The 17,831-nt window shown below is 38.7% G+C and overlaps 1 protein-coding gene across 5 annotated transcripts in view; it reads left to right on the top strand.

The window, feature by feature from the left end:
• The window catches only part of LOC109097822, a 43,591-nt gene extending 30,181 nt beyond the window's left edge, over positions 1–13,410 (top strand). For 2 of the 5 annotated variants that reach the window (XM_042719360.1, XM_042719357.1), the window contains 8 exons: positions 5,915–6,346; positions 7,362–7,604; positions 7,700–7,957; positions 8,525–8,836; positions 8,927–9,175; positions 9,270–9,353; positions 9,733–9,832; positions 10,212–13,409. In XM_042719360.1, the coding sequence (XP_042575294.1) occupies positions 5,915–6,346; positions 7,362–7,604; positions 7,700–7,957; positions 8,525–8,836; positions 8,927–9,175; positions 9,270–9,353; positions 9,733–9,799 (1,645 nt within the window). In that variant the 3' untranslated portion in view covers positions 9,800–9,832; positions 10,212–13,409. Of the gene's footprint in view, positions 1–5,914; positions 6,347–7,361; positions 7,605–7,699; positions 7,958–8,524; positions 8,837–8,926; positions 9,176–9,269; positions 9,354–9,732; positions 9,833–10,208 lie in introns of all 5 variants that reach the window. The other 3 variants (XM_042719361.1, XM_042719359.1, XM_042719358.1) reach the window with 2 other exon arrangements.
• The last annotated feature ends 4,421 nt before the right edge of the window (positions 13,411–17,831 follow it).

The raw sequence follows: 17,831 nt of genomic DNA, 5'->3' as shown, positions 1-17,831 counted from the left end.
CAGCAGATGAGATTGCACCCCAAATCATCACAGATTATGGAAACTTAACACTGAACTTCAAGCAACTTGGCCTATAAGCTTCACCACCCTTCCTCCAGACTCTAGGACCTTGTTTTCAAAATGAAATACAAAACTTGCTCTCATCTGAAAAGAGGACTTTAGACCACTGGGAAACAGTCCAGTTGTTCTTCTCCTTAGCCCAGGTAAGATGCCTCTGACATTGTCTGTGGTTCACGAGTGGCTTAACAAGAGGAATAAGACAACTGTAGCCAAATTCCTTGACACGTCTGTGTGTGGTGGCTCTTGATGCCTTTACCCCAGCCTCAGTCCATTCTTTGTGAAGTCACTCTAATTCTTGAATCAGTTTTACTTTTTACTTAAACTACTTCAGTTTGTGTGCATTGAATTTATTTAATACACAAGTTTCACAATTTAAGGTTGAATTACTAAAATAAATGAACTTTTCCACAATATTCTAATTTATTGTGATGCGCCTGTAATCATAATCTATGACAATATAAACTAGGTTATAAACTAAGTTAATGGATAATCCAGTAGCATAATTTACTCTAGAAAAATGAGTGCACAATCATTTTATAAAATCCTAAACTTTTAGTGAAAAAAAAAATACATTATTTAGTGGGTAACAAATAAAGGTAAGTGTAAATCTGGTAGGCCTACACATTGGTCTTTGTATTGTTGTAAAATTAATACATTAAAAACAAGTAAAATATTTATATGTACCGTAAATATATGTAATATTCTGCCTGAGATTCCCTGGGTTCACCACTGGATGGCGCAATTTCAACCCCAGATCACCATTTTGTTGGAGACTTGTAGCACACTTGTATTGAATCACTCCTAATTGCCAACCTTATTTAAATGTCTCACTGTCTATTGTTCTTGTTCAGTCCTGATGTCTGCTCAAGTATATGATGCTGCCAAGGATTTGTGGTTAGAAATTTTCCTGTCTTCTGTTGAGGTTTTTGTTTTTTATTATTTCTCTCTCGCATGACAGTTAAGGACAGATTTTCTGTTTGGATAATCTTTTTTTGTATTTTCTACCAAGGGGTGCTTTTTTGAGTTCCTCTGTGGCAAGTTCCTGTTACATGCCTCTAAGACTACAGTGCCATAAGAGACAACAGGTTGCATCCATGTGCTTTCTTTTCACATAAGCTCTCATCTGCGGAAAGAAATTATGACATTGGTAACAGGGAGTTATTAGCAGTCAAACGAGCATTGGAGGAATGGAGACACCCAGGTAATGGGCCTCCAGGCCATCTCTTTGTACCTAAAGCAGTGCGCTCTGATGTTTTGATGGTTCTCCACTCTCCAGAGATCAGATGGGACTCGTGTGAGGTAACTCGCTGGAGCGAGCACTGTCACAGCAACTGTCTTACGTCCCTGCCTGCTCCACTCCCAAGACCTAGTTCTGTTCAAGTTGCATCTACCCCCATCAAAACCCCCGAGCATCAGAAGTAAGCAGGCAGGCACCCAACTTCCACCTCATCTGCCATGGGACTCCCCAAGGGTAGAGTTTATCCGTTGTCCATCCCAGAGTGCAAGGTGATGGAGGAATTCATCAAGGAGGCTCTCAACCAAGGACACATCCAACCTTCCACCTCAACAGCGGCTTCATGTTTCTTCTTCGTGGGCAAGAAGGACAGGGGCTTGGGGACATGCATCGACTATAGAGCTCTTCACTCCCAGATGGTAAAGCTTCCTTATCCCCTTCCTCTGGTCCCAGCCACCCTCGAGGAACTCCGGGGGGCCCGCATTTTCTCCAAGCTGGACCTGTGTAGTGTGTACAACCTTGTTCGAGTCTGGGAAGGTGACGAGTGGAAGACAGCATTCATTACACCATCTGGCCACTATGAGTGTCTAGTCATGCCATATGGGCTAGCCAATGCCCCGTCCATCGTCCAGGGATTCATGAACAAGGTGCTACGGGAGTTCCTCCACTGCTCTATGATTTTCTGCATCTACAACATTCTCACCACCGGCATCATGGTGTTCTGTCTCAATATTATGGTGGGCCTCCTCATCTTCAGCCTCACGCTTACTACTCTAAGAAACTGACTCCAGTGGAGCAGAACTATGACATCGGCAACCGAGAACTGCTGGTAATCAAACTAGCCTTGGAAGGGTGATGGCATTGGCTGGAGGGAGCTAATCATCCATTTACTGTAATCACTGATCACAAGAATCTACAGTACCTCAGAGATGCCAGAAGGCTTAACCCCAGACAAGCTCGTTGGGCTTTGTTCTTCACCAGGTTCCAATTCACTATCACCTACCTACCAGGAAATTTTAACTGTAAAGCTGATGCCCTATCAGGCGTGCATTCCCCTGACTCGCCAACTGATCCAGAAACCATTCTCCCTCCAGCCCTGTTCGTGAGCCCCATTCAGTGTAACTTCAAAGAGGACATCCGACGGACAGACAGTCTCGCTCCTCCAAGCTCGTTACTGGTGGCCTAGTATGACCCATGATGTCATCAGGTACGTCCACAGTTGTCCAGTCTGCACCATGTCGAAGACCCCTCGACAACTCCCAGTAGGCAATCTCGTACCCCTACCGAACCCACAACAACCCTGGTCCCACATTGGAATAGACTTTGTGACTGATCTTCCTAACTCCAAGGGAAAAATGTGTATCCTATTAGTCGTAGATCGCTTCTCCAAAGCCTGCAAATTAATACCCCTCAAGGGACTACCCAATCGCTCTTGAAACTGCAGAAAGTCTATTCACCTACATCTTCAGAAATTTTAGAATGCCAGAGGACATTGTCTCTGACAGACAGCCCCAATTCAATTCAGTTCAAGTTTATTTATATAGCGCTTTGTATGATTAAGAAAATTAAGATTCTACAATATTTAGTAGTAGCTTATCAGTGGTGACTGTCATTTTATGTGCATATGGCAGAAATGTACGGAAAAATCAATTAAAGACATAATCAGACAGATGATGAACAAAATTAACAGCAATTATTACATGATGCAATCAAACTTATAGCAAAATTTCAGGTTTGGCATCATCTGAGGTCCTCTGAGGGGTTAGCATCATCTCTTCTCAGGTGTTCTGGATCCAGACTGGAGCTTGTGTAAATCTTAGTTACCACAGGACGTAAATCCCGTGGCAAAACAGAGAAACAAATAGAGACATAATTAGTGTAGCTGCTGTTCCAACCAAGTAAAATTAATTAGTTCAACCCAAGCTAAAGAATAACAATGTGCATTTGATCCTTTAGTGGACTTTGCTATCCTAGGTACTACCAAAAGTCCAGCGTTTTGTGACCTTAGTGAGCGTGATGGATGTAGCGTGGTAGAAGACTAGTTAGGTACGCAGGAGCTAAACCATTAAGGGCCTTATAAGTTAGTAATAATATTTTGTAACTGATACAGAACTTAATAGTTAGCAAGTGCAAAGACTGTAAAATTGGGATAATATGGTCATATTTTCTTGACCTGGTAAGGACTCTAGCCGCTGCATTTTGGACTACCTATAACTTGTTTATTGAGGATACAGGACAACCACCTAGCAGTGCATTACAAGAGAGTGTGTCTGAACCCCGAACATTAACATGAAGGCTATTCCAGAGTTTGGGAGCCAAATGCAAAAAAAGCTCTACCTCCTTTAGTGGACTTTGCTATCCTAGGTAATACGAAAAATCCAGCATTTTGTGACCTTAGGGAGCGTGATGGATTGTAGTGTGGTAGAAGACTAGTTAGGTACGCTGGAGAAGTAATAATATTTTGTAACTGATACAGAACTTAATAGTTAGCCAGTGCAAAGACTGTAAAACCGGGATAATATGGTCATATTTTCTTGACCTGGTAAGGACTCTAGCCGCTGCATTTTGGACTACCTATAACTTGTTTATTGAGGATACAGGACAACCACCTAGCAGTGCATTACAAGAGAGTGTGTCTGAACCCCGAACATTAACAGGAAGGCTATTCCAGAGTTTGGGAGCCAAATGCAAAAAAGCTCTACCTCCTTTAGTGGACTTTGCTATCCTAGGTAATACGAAAAATCCAGCATTTTGTGACCTTAGGGAGCGTGATGGATTGTAGTGTGGTAGAAGACTAGTTAGGTACGCTGGAGAAGTAATAATATTTTGTAACTGATACAGAACTTAATAGTTAGCCAGTGCAAAGACTGTAAAATTGGGGTAATATGATCATATTTTCTTGACGTGGTAAGGACTCTAGCCGCTGCATTTTGGACTACCTGTAGCTTGTTTATTGAAGATGCAGGATAACCACCTAGCAGTGCATTACAATAGTCCAGTCTAGAAGTCATGAATGCATGAACTAGCTTTTCTGCATCAGACACAGGTAACATGTTTCGTAGCTTGGCAATGTTTCTAAGATGGAAGAATGCTGTTTTTGTAACATGGGAAATATGGTTTTCATAATCTATGAGATTCTGTGTACTGTTTTTTTGGTCCAATCAGTAATATCTCTGTCTTATCCAAATTTAAAAGGAGAAAATTATTGGTCATCCAATCTTTTACATTTTTAAAACTCTGTTGGCTTAGATAATTTAGAAGTTTCATCTGGTCTCAATGAGATATATAGATGAGTACCATCAGCATAACAGTGGAAACTAATCCTGTATTTTCTAATAATATCACTAAGGGTCAACATGTATATTGAAAATAGCAGAGGACCTAAGTCAGATCCTTGTGGCACTCCATATTTTACTGGTGATAAATGAGATGACACCCCATGTAAATAAACAAAGTGGTAGCGATCGGACAGGTAGGCTCTAAACCATCTTAAAGCCTGCCCTTGAATACCTGTATAGTTTTGTAATCGATCTGTGAGTATGACGTGATCTATGGTGTCGAACGCAGCACTAAGATCAAGTAAAACTAGCAATGAGATGCAGCCTTGGTCTGATGCAAGAAGCAAGACATTTGTAATTTTAACAAGTGCAGTTTCTGTGCTATGGTGGGGCCTGAAACCCGACTGAAATTTTTCATAGAGATAATTTTTTATTCAGGAAGGAGCACAAATGAGCAGACACAACTTTTTCTAAAATTTTAGACATAAATGGAAGATTTTAAATGGGTCTGTAATTTGCCAGTTTACTAGGCTCTAGTTGTGGTTTCTTAATAAGAGGCTTAATTACCACCAGCTTTAATGGTTTTGGGATGTGACCTAAAGATAACAATGAGTTAATAATATTGAGAAGTGCTTCTTCTGCTACAGGTAACAACTGAAACATTAGGGGGAAAAAAAAACTACCACTTACGAGACTGTCCAAGCGAAGCTGATGTAACAGCTGTGTGAGGCAATGTATCTTCCCCTGCAGTGGGTAACGTTGTGCAGGAAACTGTTCTCCCTCCCTCCGGGGACTCCCCAAAACATTGGCGATTCATCTCCATATATTTCAATGATCATTCCCATTGTTCTTTTTAATTTAGGACTTGGTTCTACTCCGGTTGCTGGTTTTTTTTTTCGTGTGAATATTTCCTTCTTTGCTTTCTGTACCATGTTTTTAAACCATTTCTGTACTTCTTTGGCAGTTCGCAGGACCAATGGATTTACACTATTAACTTTATCCATTATTGTGACCCAAGCCTTGTGTTTTGTTAATCGCTAAATTTGTTCATTAAAATCGATTTGGCAGCATTGTATTCCTCCAATATGCAAATGTTTTCAGCAAAGGAAAACTGCGACGAGTGCCCACTGCTGGCCATTTTGTTTAAGCAGTTCAGCGTCTTACTTTACCCACAATGCAGTGTGACTGGACAAATGACATCCCATTGCTCTGCATTTCAGCTAAAACATTATCAAATCAGATCGCTGGGTCCTCTTGTTGTGTCTGCTGTGAATACGTGTATTATTTGATGTAGGTTGTCTCAAATTAATGAAGATTTTGATTCTTGATTTTATATTATCAGGTTCTGGGACATTTCTACTAAAGAAACAAGGATGTCTGCAGTAAGATTTCTGCTGAATCTCTGTGTTGCTGCAGTAGAAACTGACAAAGATGCAGGAACAAGATTCTCGACTCTTCTGTCATCTGTGTGCAGCTACAAAACCTTCCCTTTTGATTTAGATAGTTATGTTCAGAGTGATTTCCTGCTGGATCTTTGTTCACATGTGAAGAACTATGAGACTCAAACAGGCAGGAGTTATCTTCCAGCATTACAGTCAGTTTTCCAGTCACCTGATGAATGGTTTATAGATCTCTCAGAGAGAAAGAGCTCCATCCTCCTGGAAGTGCTGAAGCTCCAGACAGAGAAGAAAATGGTAGATCTGAGAAAATCTTCAGAGGAAGAGAGTGAAGTGAAGAGTTTCCTTCAGTGTCTGCCGTACATCTCACAGCTGAGGTAAAGTGGTCTTGTTAAAGTAATTCAGTTCACAGAATCCAGAGCTGGTGACTTTACTTTTTGAAGTTTCTTGGTTTCTCCCTCAAGCTGGAAGGACATTTATCCAGCAAAACCTCTAGCTCTGTGGGAGACTCCTTTGTTTTTCATCCGACAGTGTTAAATTTACTCTAAAACCTAAATCCATCTCTGTTAGAGGAACAAAGTTTCTCTTCAGACACATCACAAACATATACACACTCAGGTACAGATCGGCTTGTAAATAAACTCACTATTCAAACTGTTTTCAAAAGCGTGTAATTTTCCTAAATGGAGATTTGCTTATATTTACAGTCCGTGTTATTTTGATGGTGGTTTAGTTGTTGTGACGAGAGGAGTGGGGCCGAGAGCCGTGGGAATGGAGCGAGGCCGGTGGAATTAATGATAATGCGATACACCTGCACCACTCACCGGTCTCGAGTCCCACGTAGGAGCTCCGGAAGGATAAAAGGAGGAGTGACGAATGTGTAAGACGAGAGAGGACCAGGCCTGGATTTTATTTTTTTGTTTTGGTTTTGTTTGCGCGTGACAGTCGTCCGCGAGGGGCTGTTGTGCTCTTTTATGTTTATTTTATTATTAAAGTTTTTGTTTAAATGCTGCCGGTTCCCACCTCCTTCTTCCTGACTTACGAACTTTGTTACATTGGTTATATGCTGGCGAAAATTGTGCAGGCATTGAGGTCTATGACGGTTCGAGCTCCCATCACTGTTAATGAACTCACACTTGATCTGAATGAGGAACAGCAGTCAGAGAGGAATCTGTCCAGAGTCCTGAGCAGCTTGGCCATTCTTCTGAGACTCTGGACTGTCCAGTGTTTGAACTCGACTCAATACAAGATTCAGTCTGTTTCTGTGTCTGTCCTACCGTGTCACCAGGGACCAGTGACTCTCATGTCTGACTGTAGGGCAAATTTCAAAAGGGCTTGACTTGATATACATCATTGCATAAAGCATAATGAACTTTGTGTGTCTGTGTGTAGACTGTCCAAAAAGACTCTCCAGGAGCTGGTTGAATGTGTCTATGAAGCTCAGGAAGAAAAACTGACTGAATGCTTCCTCCAGAAAGTGAGCGGGGATCTGACTTCCTGTTCCTTGAGCTGGGAAGAGTTTCATTATTTCCTGCAGCACAGAATTCAACAAATCACTGTGGACTTCAGAAAGAGCAACATTCATTGCAGAATCAGTGAAATTCTGCCATTCCTGAACAGGATTCAGTTTAAACGGTAAACAATTTTTGTTTTCACAACATTTGCATCTAGTAAATGATAGGAAATATACAGCGATTTAATAATGATAAGTGTGATCTGTGTCTGTACAGGATAAGCTCTGCCTTCATGCTGTGTGCAATCAGAGAGATCTACGAGTCCGGCTCTGCTGGTTTTATGTCAAGTCTGTTGAGTTCAGTGAACAACTACATTAACCTGCAGAGCAGAGAGCTGGACTCTGTTCACTGTGCGGCCCTGCGCTTCACACTGCAGCACTGCACTGCAGCTTCACTCAACCTGCTCTGGACCTCCATACCAGAGGAAGAGCTGCAGAGCATTCTGCATCTCTTCACACATCTCTCCCACCTCAGGTCTCACTGATTTCTTCTCTATCTCTATTATTCTGCTTTTCTGTCTCAGGTCTGCCTTTTAAATTCTTATTATCTAATGAAAGGTTAGATTTTTGTGAATTTTTTTAAAAATATAAGATCAAAAGGATTAACAATGCAGATTAATTTTCACAGCCTTCTTTGATCATATTTAACAAGGGTGCCGATATTTTTGGCCATGACTGTATTTAAGGTCAGTTATTGGTTTGCATGTATGGCACATTTGAAAACACTATGATTAAAAAAACAAAAACAAAAAAAAAAAACAGGCATTTAAAAAACAGCTCTTCAGTTAATTGAAATGATCATAATCACAGGCTAACAATAAAGGCAATAGAAATGTTTTCAAACATTTCTATCTCAAAAGTTCTGAACAATGTTTTTATGAAAGGAACCATTATCACACCCAGAATCAATTAAGAGCCTTCAGAATAATAGATTTCCTTAAGATTCCCATTCATACTAAATTATTAAAATTTTCTAAAGCTGCTTTAAGGCTGTTACTGATGTTACAGAATCTGTCCCAATCTAGTGTTCGTCTGTGTTAAGTGTTGACAGGCTGCTGTTGCTGAAGATGCTTCACTGCTGCAGTGTCTCTGATGTCCAGCAGGAGGAGGCAGCAGCAGTTCTGCTCTCGATCCTGCAGCACAAGCTGGACTTCTCCTGCCGGTCTGCTGTGGATCTGACAACAAACACAGACTCAGAGCCTCTACATCTGACCGCAGACGACTGCCATGTGATGTCCAGATTTATTCAGAGAGCTCACTCAGACACAAAGACACGGCTGATTCTGCAGGACTGTGAGATTCATTCAGCTGGAATGGATCAGGTGTTCTCAGTGTTACGTTCTGTTCAGCTCTTGTGAGAAACACCAACAGATCACATTCACACACAGATCCAATATAAAAGCATTCAGTATACATAACACATCTCTTGCTGTCTGTCTTTCAGTTGTGATAAACCTCTGCTTCTTCATTTTCTGGCTCACGTGAGGCCTGAGGAAGCCCAGTCTCTCTCTGGAGCTCTGGGTGAAGAGCTGGATCTCAGTCAGACTCAGCTGGATCTGCAGGTCTGTAGAGGTCTGGAGCTGATTCTGGAATATTCTGAAGGACTGACAGAACTGGATCTGAGTCAGTGCAGTCTCACCGATCACAGCCTGGATCTGCTGCTCCCAAACCTCCACAAAACTCAAATCATTGAGTGAGTGACTGAAGAAATTCAAAGTGTACATTTCTCAAGTATAATGTAGTAATTGTTACATTGCTGAATTTTTTTTTTTTTTTTTATATCTCAGTTTCAGTGGCAATAGCATCACTGACACTGGGGCTCAGAAAATCCACAGGATCGTCACTCACAACAGTAACATAAAGACAGTAAGGTGTGTGTCTGAGTGTCAGTGTAGCCCAAAGTTATTTAAACTTATTAAAACTGCAAAATATGTTCTCTCAAATTAAAGAGCACGTTGTTGCTGCTTTTTATTCTCTCATTCATTCATCGTATGACACTAGTCATCCATTATAAAAGAAATTCATAGGGACAATTTATACTTGTCAACAAAATTTAATCAAAGCTTTTAGATTAAAATCTTTGTAGTCATGGAAAAAAAATCAGTCAAGTGTGTTCAGATTTTATTTTGTCATGCTTAACAGAGTGAAAATGTATTCATTTAACAAATGCTTTCATCCAAAGCGACTTACAGATGAGGGATACAGGCAGTGTGTTGTGTAGCTAATATCAGTGCGTGTTTGTATCTGTAGGCTCTTCAACAACAGAATTGAATCCAGAGAGCTCTTCAGGACAGACCCACGATTTGAGATCTGGTGATGCCAGTAAACTCTCTCTGGAATCAACAAACAGGTGAAATAATGAATTACAAGGTGTAAAAAGCTTTGAGGAATCGGCCCATCAGAGTCCCAGAGATGAATCAAGCCACCAGATTTTAAACCACATTCATTTTTATCATCACTTTCAACAGTGGGTTTCTGTTGCATTAACTGTGTTTTGTAAAATGACAAAATCAGTCTCCTTCGTAAACTGTCTTTCCCTTCTTCACACTTTATAATATTTGCGCATGCAGAGTTAATTTTTTTTAATTGCATACAAAAAAAAACAAAAAAACAGTTTGCATGAAAACCTTCTGGCATAAATCCTTATGAATATTAAAAATGACAAGATTTCAGGAAAAATACTGCAGCTTTGACAATTTGCTGTTTCAATATCCACTTTGTTCCAGTAGAGGGCAGCAACAAGAACCAAGAAAATCCACAGCGAAGGTGGGGAGGAGGAGATAGACAGCAAAACAACCAAAAGAAAGACCAAGTGCACTTATACCATTGATTAGCGGATCTACTCCTCTTCATCCCGAAGAAGAGAAGATCATTTGCAAGCAGGCAGTGTTTGACTGTCTGAGAGCTCTAGTGTTTACTGCAAACGCAATACAAGAGAGACATTATACTCAGGAAATCACACTTACCTCATTCCTGTGACTGAAATGTTTGGCTAGTTATGCAAGCGGATCAAACCCGCTTTTGTTTTTATGTGAAATTCAACATGCATTTGGAAACTGGAAACATGTTTTGCTTTTCTTGACTTTTCCTAAAAGTTTAATCATGATCTTGCTTTATTTCATGCTTTATTTTCTTTGGCTCAACGGATATTGAATCATTACTCAGGAACAGAGTTTTTGTCTTTCTGAATGAATAGCTACTGGATTTGAGATGTTTATCTGATTTTAGCAGTGCTTTTGAGCAATATATTCTAAGGTAGAGAAACAGAGGACGATCTGATGGAGATGCACATTATCGGGGGAGTGCTTACAGAGCATACAGCATCTCAGCAGCTGTTGAAGTGCCTTCTATACATATTAAACAAAATTACACTTCAGTGAGGTTTGTTTTGAAGAGAGATACACTGCAAAAAGTATTTTATTACTCACTATTTCTGTCTTATGTATATATTTATATTGGAAAACATTCTTTGTTCAAGATACGTTTACTTGAGAAGCAAAATGACTCGAGCTCAAAGTCATGTGTTTCCAGACATCATTCTGGATAACACATGGAGTAAACCTGACGTTTACACTGGGAGCAGCACTCTAGTGAGGCATCTGTTTCTGTGGAGTGTGAAGTCATAAGAAAAAAAAAACTATTTTTATGCAAATAGTCAATTTCTAGCTGACAATCAATTGGAAGAATGAAACGATTATTAAAAATAGTCAGTGGCAACTGATGCACTATCTGAATATCCTTCTTCCCTGTAGTGAGGAGATAGCGAATGTGTAACAGTAAGCTTTGACACGCTGAGTTCTGTCTTCTTCTGTCAGGGTCACACTGCCATGTAACAGAGGTCATCAGGACCTACCATCTATATGACCATTGAGTGATTAGAACATTTATGATATTGATGTGTCTGCATGTTACAACATAAGTTGAATATGTCTTTAGAAGCAGCTCTCATTGTTTGTTTGTGTGTGTGTAGTGAACCATATGTGATATGTAGGGGTGTGACGGTGGCAGATTTTTACCACCGCGGTGGTGGACCAACTACCACCAGTGGCGCGGTGTTGATGTATATATAATTAATATTAATTATATATATATATATATATATATATATATATGTGTGTGTGTGTGTGTGTGTGTGTGTGTGTGTGTGTGTGTGTACTGGATGCAGCACGACATGATAAATCCCCGACAGCAAAAGGATGCTTTTTCCTATCTATTATGTACTGACACATAGTTAAATGATTTTCAGCGGTCGCTTTGTCGCGTCTAGTGTAGACAGACTTTAGCTGTTGTGCCACGATGTGACATGAGAACTGTGATCATTATCTTTTAACGATTATGATCTTTTAACAATTAATCCTGCAGCTCTAAATTCTGATAATATATGTGTCTCCATATATTTCTGATATATATGAACTGTTTGGTTATCACCATTCTTCAAAATATCTTTTTGTCTTCAACAGAAGAAAGAAATTCAAACAGGTTTGAAAAAACAAAAGGGTGATGAAGGGTAAATGATGGTAGAACATTCATTTTGGGGTGAACTGTCCCTTTAAGTAAATTATCTAAAATCAAATTAAATAAAATCATTACATTTAGTAAAATCAAAACATCTCACATATCACAAAAGGTCAGTGAATCCATACCAGAAGTGACAGTGCAGTGTAGCAGATCAAGGACAATCCTCCTCCAAATGGCCTGTAATGAAGCTGCGGTCACAGGGGCTGGCGATGAGGCTGCTAGTGGGCGTTCTCACTACTCGTTTGCCTTCACAGCGAATCAGGTTTCTTGTCGCTAAATACAAACATTTTGGAGGCAAAAAACTAAATATAACATAAATAAAAATTAAATCCGTAGATACAAAAATGAATGAGAAGCAGAGCCTACTTTTTGTCCACTGCGTATGTTTATTTACGGCTGAGAGGAGAATGATCACATGAGCTCTACCATCTTCTTTCCTATTGGGTGTTGCTCCCGAAAGTCACTCTTCATTTACATAAAGTTGAAGGATTCTGAACTTTGTCACGTCGCTGGACACTCCCCATCCGGTTGCCAAATGCCTCTTTTGCTCTTGTTGCCGGATATCACCAGCTCTCCATTGAAATAAATAGGATCGTGTTGCTTTGTCGTTGCTTGCTGCTTGTAGTGTGAACGGGGCTCCAGCTGGATCCTTGTTGAATCTGGAGTGGGGTGGGGCTGACGAGTTTTAACCATTCTTTTAAACAATTTTAAATGTATTAAAATTGTACTCCCATTTGACATTATAAGCCATTTAGACAACATAAACAAATTGTCAGCTTTAAAACTGTAAGTAATTATTAAAAATTTAAACATAAATCTAATGCATGACAATCCCATCAGAAAAATGTGAATCCCCCATAAAGACAAAGAGGATTCACAAAAATGGAGAAAACATCTTACAAATGTACTTCTGATTAGAATCATACTTAATAAGAATAATTAAAAAGCTGACGAAGACCTATATTTCACCAGTTATTAATTAAACTTGGCCAAAAACAAGAAAAATCCATTAAAAAAAAGAAAACACATTAATATTGGACATTATAAAGATATAGTTTACTGTGTAGTTTTGGAGAAAAATAAAGTCTTATTATTTCCCGCTTTTTCTATATGCATTATTAAAATTCCTTAAGAGTTAACATAAATTTTCAATAAAGACTTCTTCAGAATGACCATGACTCTGTCTGTGTCAACTTTCACTGGATTGTACTGTCTAATTTGGAAGAAAATTAAACACAAAATCTGTCCAATACATTATGACACTGAACATTTCTTGATTTTTATACAGGCATTATTGAAGTGACATGAAATTTTCAATACATTCTATTTAAAGGTGACTGTGACTCTGTCCGTGTCAAGTTTCATAGAGTTGTACTGTCTAATTTGGGAGAAAATTAAACACAAATTCCTTTTTTTAAAATAACAAAAATAACTAAATAAGTTTACATTTTTCAGATTAAAAAAAAATGCCGTATGAATAATCAAGTAAACTCAAATTGGTTCAGCCTAGTAAATGTTTATTTTAAATTTACTTTCAATCATCATTTAAAAATCATCCAAATTTGCATATTAAATATTATCAAGTATACAGGCTATTTTCATAAATAGGCATTATATTTATTGTTGAAGAAAATTTTAGAAAGAATTTTTAGTTTAACTTATGAGAAAATACATGTTTTAAAATGTTTAAAATGTTAAGAAATTACAATTTAAATGCTAACAAGCTGTAATACGCATTGCCAAACAAGCATTCTTTTTTCACTTAATTAATACACCCAAAATGCTGGAGTATCCTGGGGGATACAAATATACAAATATTAAAACTTGCATTGCAAGTTCACAGTTCCCAATTCACGATCCATTACTGATAACAGCAAGTGGAAATTCATGGTGGTAATACATAAATTATGCAGCGACTGTCCGTTTGGGTCATTGCATCTTATGTCAGAAAGCTCCAAGTTCTGAGGTGTTGATTAATAGTCCATACACATGGGAAAGCCATTACAAAGAGCTGCAACACAGGATTGCAACAAACAACCATTTGTCAGTGAGCTATACGAGCATGCTATGCATTGAATACATGTCTATGTTAAATTTCCTTGGTCCTCCAAAGATTTGTTCTGAACGATTCATGTTTACTAGTAGTAACAGAACCTCCCCAAACGCACGATGTTATCTGGTTGGAAGTAGTTAACAAGACTGAATGTTACTGGTACCGGAATAGGGGAGCCATTGCATGACTATGGGAATACAACTGGGTTTCTTAAGATAAGACATAGATCACAATATACTACATCCATGGTAGTACATGATATGAATCTCTCTCGCTTCCCAATGTGACAAGACAGTGCAGTTTCAGGTTTTTATTGGGTCTGTGGTGGTAAGACAATATATCCCCCGTAATGTAAAAGCATCATGTGCAAGACTGACTCTGAAGGAAAGTATTTCCGTTTTAAGGCTGGCAAATGAAAATACCATCTTGAGAGGCAACATAAAACAGTGTGCTGCTAGAGCCATACCTGAGGACCCAAATGTATATATACTGTAGATGCTATAGGACAGCCCAGAGGTATCCCCGGTGAATTTAAAGCTCGCAATGAAATTGCAAGTGGGTTTGAATCTTATCTTATTATGGATTTCACCAAACAAAACAATGAATGGATAAATTATCTATATTATAACCAAGAAAGAATGATAAAATATACCAATCAAGCCTTGAGTGCATTGGGACGACATCTAGATGCTACCACTAAAATGACCAGTCAAAACCGAATTGCTTTAGACTATTTGCTAGTCCAGCAGGGGGGTCTCTGTGCAATAATCAGTGGCAGTTGTTGCACATATATCCCCATGGAAACTGACCCAGATGGAAATTTCACAAGAGCTATGACAGAATTATATAATCTCCATAAGGAGATACATAACAATGCTGGCATGGGATGGACCCTCTCAGGGGTATTTGATGGCCTCCTTGGAGGATGGGGTCATTTGATTTCAATGTTTGTGCCTGTGTTGGTTATATTGCTCCTATTGTTGCTTTTTGGACCATGCATTGTTTTCTTTATTCAGCAGCAAATGAACAAAATCAACCTAAGATCTCGGCATGGTTATGCAACATCGGACATGACAATGTATATGTGAGACACTGCATTTTAACACTCTGTAAGACATCACAATGCAATGACGATGAGAGTGCTGATTTGAGTTGAACAGTCATTTAACTGTTATTACACAGTAAGCAACACATACTTTTAAGTGATGCTGGAACGTGGTATAACAGAATATGTTCTTTTGAATATGTAGAAGGGTACAGAAAAGACAACCATCTGATCACACTATTTCAAAGCATATATTTGATAATAATGATTCTAAAAGTTTGCTTGCATTTAGTCTAATGTATTAATATGATTATGGGGGACTGTGGAAACATATATGCTTTTAATATTTTAAGTTTTTATTCTTCTTACACTATGTGACATAATTATAGTTTTACATGCAAGGCTGAACAGCATCTTATGTTTCTAAGAGCTGATAAACAAGTACATGGTGAAACCAGGAACTGAGACACATCCCAATACGTCAGCAAGCAGAGGGGAGATTTATGTAGTTGTGATTTCTATGTTCTTGGTCACTTCTCTTCTGGCACTAGATTAATAAGTGAACTTAATAAAAGACTTTTAATCTCCTCCCCGGGTCTCTGTCTTTTCATTCCTGATACAATAGACACGACTGTATAAAGGGCATGAAATTGTTATAATATATTTCCACATATTGTGTATTTAATTTTCTCCCAAACCATACAGCAAAACTCTATGAAACTTGACACGGACAGAGTCACGGTCACCCTTAAATAGAATGTATTAAAAATTTCATATCACCTCTGAAGGAATTTCAATAATGCCTGTATAAACATCAAGAAATGTTCAGTGTCATAATGTATTGGACAGATTTTGTGTTTAATTTTCTTCCAAATTAGACAGTACAATCCAGTGAAAGTTGACACAGACAGAGTCATGGTCATTCTGAAGAAGTATTTATTGAAAATTTCATGTTAACTCTTGAGGAATTTTAATAATGCATATAGAAAAAGCAGGAAATAATCCGTGTTATAATGTATTTTAACAGACTTTTTTTTTTTTCAAAACTACACAGTAAACTATATCTTTTATAATGTCCAATATTAATATGTTTTTTAAATGGATTTTTCTTGTTTTTGGCCACATTTAATTAATAACCGCTGAAATATAGGTCTTTGTCAGCTTTTTGGCCACTTCGTGTATCAGTGCCGTAATTCCACAAATAGACATGCAGCAAAATCCAGGTAGCGGCTGGCTTGACCGGGTGTTCACAGATGGCAGCTCACTTGACCCTGGTCTTCAGCTGGCGCTGAGCCAGAGAGAGACGTGCACTGTGCTTGTCATATTATTATAACTATGCAGTGTTCTTAACCACATAATGCATATTTTAGGTTTCAGACATTTAAATACACATAAGTGCTGGTAAAACAATACATTTAGAGTTTGTAAAATACACACATATGTCTATGGAAGCAACAATAACAATCAATTCAAATTTAATTTGCTGATGTGTTTTATTTATATCAGATAAAGTTCACTCTATTCTTTACCCAGTTCACCGGCCACTTATTACTTGTATTTTGGGAGTAACTGATGAATTCAGGTGCTGTACAGGACTGCAGCGCAAACAAACAAAGTTTCTCCCAACTCAAATAACTAATAATAAGAAATGTAATCTCAAAAACATCATTTCTTCCAATCAATTAAACAAAAACAATTATATTAAAAACCATATTAACATCATCAAAACAAATTAAAATGACATTTTCTCGTTAAAACTACATATTTTCTCATAATAATGGGATGTTTTCTCATTAAAATGACATCTTTTCTCATAAAAACCAGTTGTTATGTAGTTATGTCGTTTTTCTCGATTGCTTAAACACATTTCTTGAAACTATGCCTCATATTCTCAGAACAGTAAACACAAATCCATAACGTCTCACCCAATTCCCCAAACATCCAATTTTCAGGTCAAAATGAAGCTCTACACTCAAAACCATTCACTCTTGCTGAAAAAACAAGCTTTTCCCTCAGGCATCACACACACAAGCCCTCAGAAACACACAGACTACAACATAGTCTTACACACTGGTGAGATAAATTCAAAATAACATTTCCAAACCTGGTGAGTTATGTTGCCTTTTCATGTGGCATATTTTTATTTATTCATGTACTACACAATACAACACAGACACACAAAAATCATTCCACCTCAGCATCCCATCTTTGGTCTGGGTCAGGCCAGAGAATCTCGTCCACATCACAGGCTATACTGGCCCTAGCCAGGCAGTGGGGGTAAAATCCTTGTGCATGCCTGATCCATCCCTGCCATGCATCTACTGTTATGTCTAGACAGGCTTCTTCCATGTCCCGGAGGTGGTGAACTTGGACATAAGGTTCTCGTTCATACACTTTCCACTGCCATGCCGAAAAAAAACTCCTCTATCGGGTTTAGAAAGGGAGAGTATGCAGGCAGAAAGATATTTGAAAACCTTGGGTTATTGGTAAACCAGTCACGACAAGAGCAGCACGATAGAAGCGGACGTTATCCCAAACAACAATGTAGTGAGGCTGCTCAAGCTGTGCTGGTTCCCTGAGGTCTATAGTAAACTATAGACCTCAGGGAACCAGCAAACTATAGTAAATGTCCCTGGTCAGTGTGGAGGGAATGTCACATATGCTCTCTTAGACCGTCAAGGAAAGCAAGGAGAAGCATAGATTTATAGGGTCCTGGAATGGCATGGCGGTGGA

This window comes from Cyprinus carpio, chromosome B3, assembly GCF_018340385.1.
Source record: "Cyprinus carpio isolate SPL01 chromosome B3, ASM1834038v1, whole genome shotgun sequence".
Taxonomy (NCBI): domain Eukaryota; kingdom Metazoa; phylum Chordata; class Actinopteri; order Cypriniformes; family Cyprinidae; genus Cyprinus; species Cyprinus carpio.
This window is presented reverse-complemented; position numbering and strand designations above follow the sequence as displayed.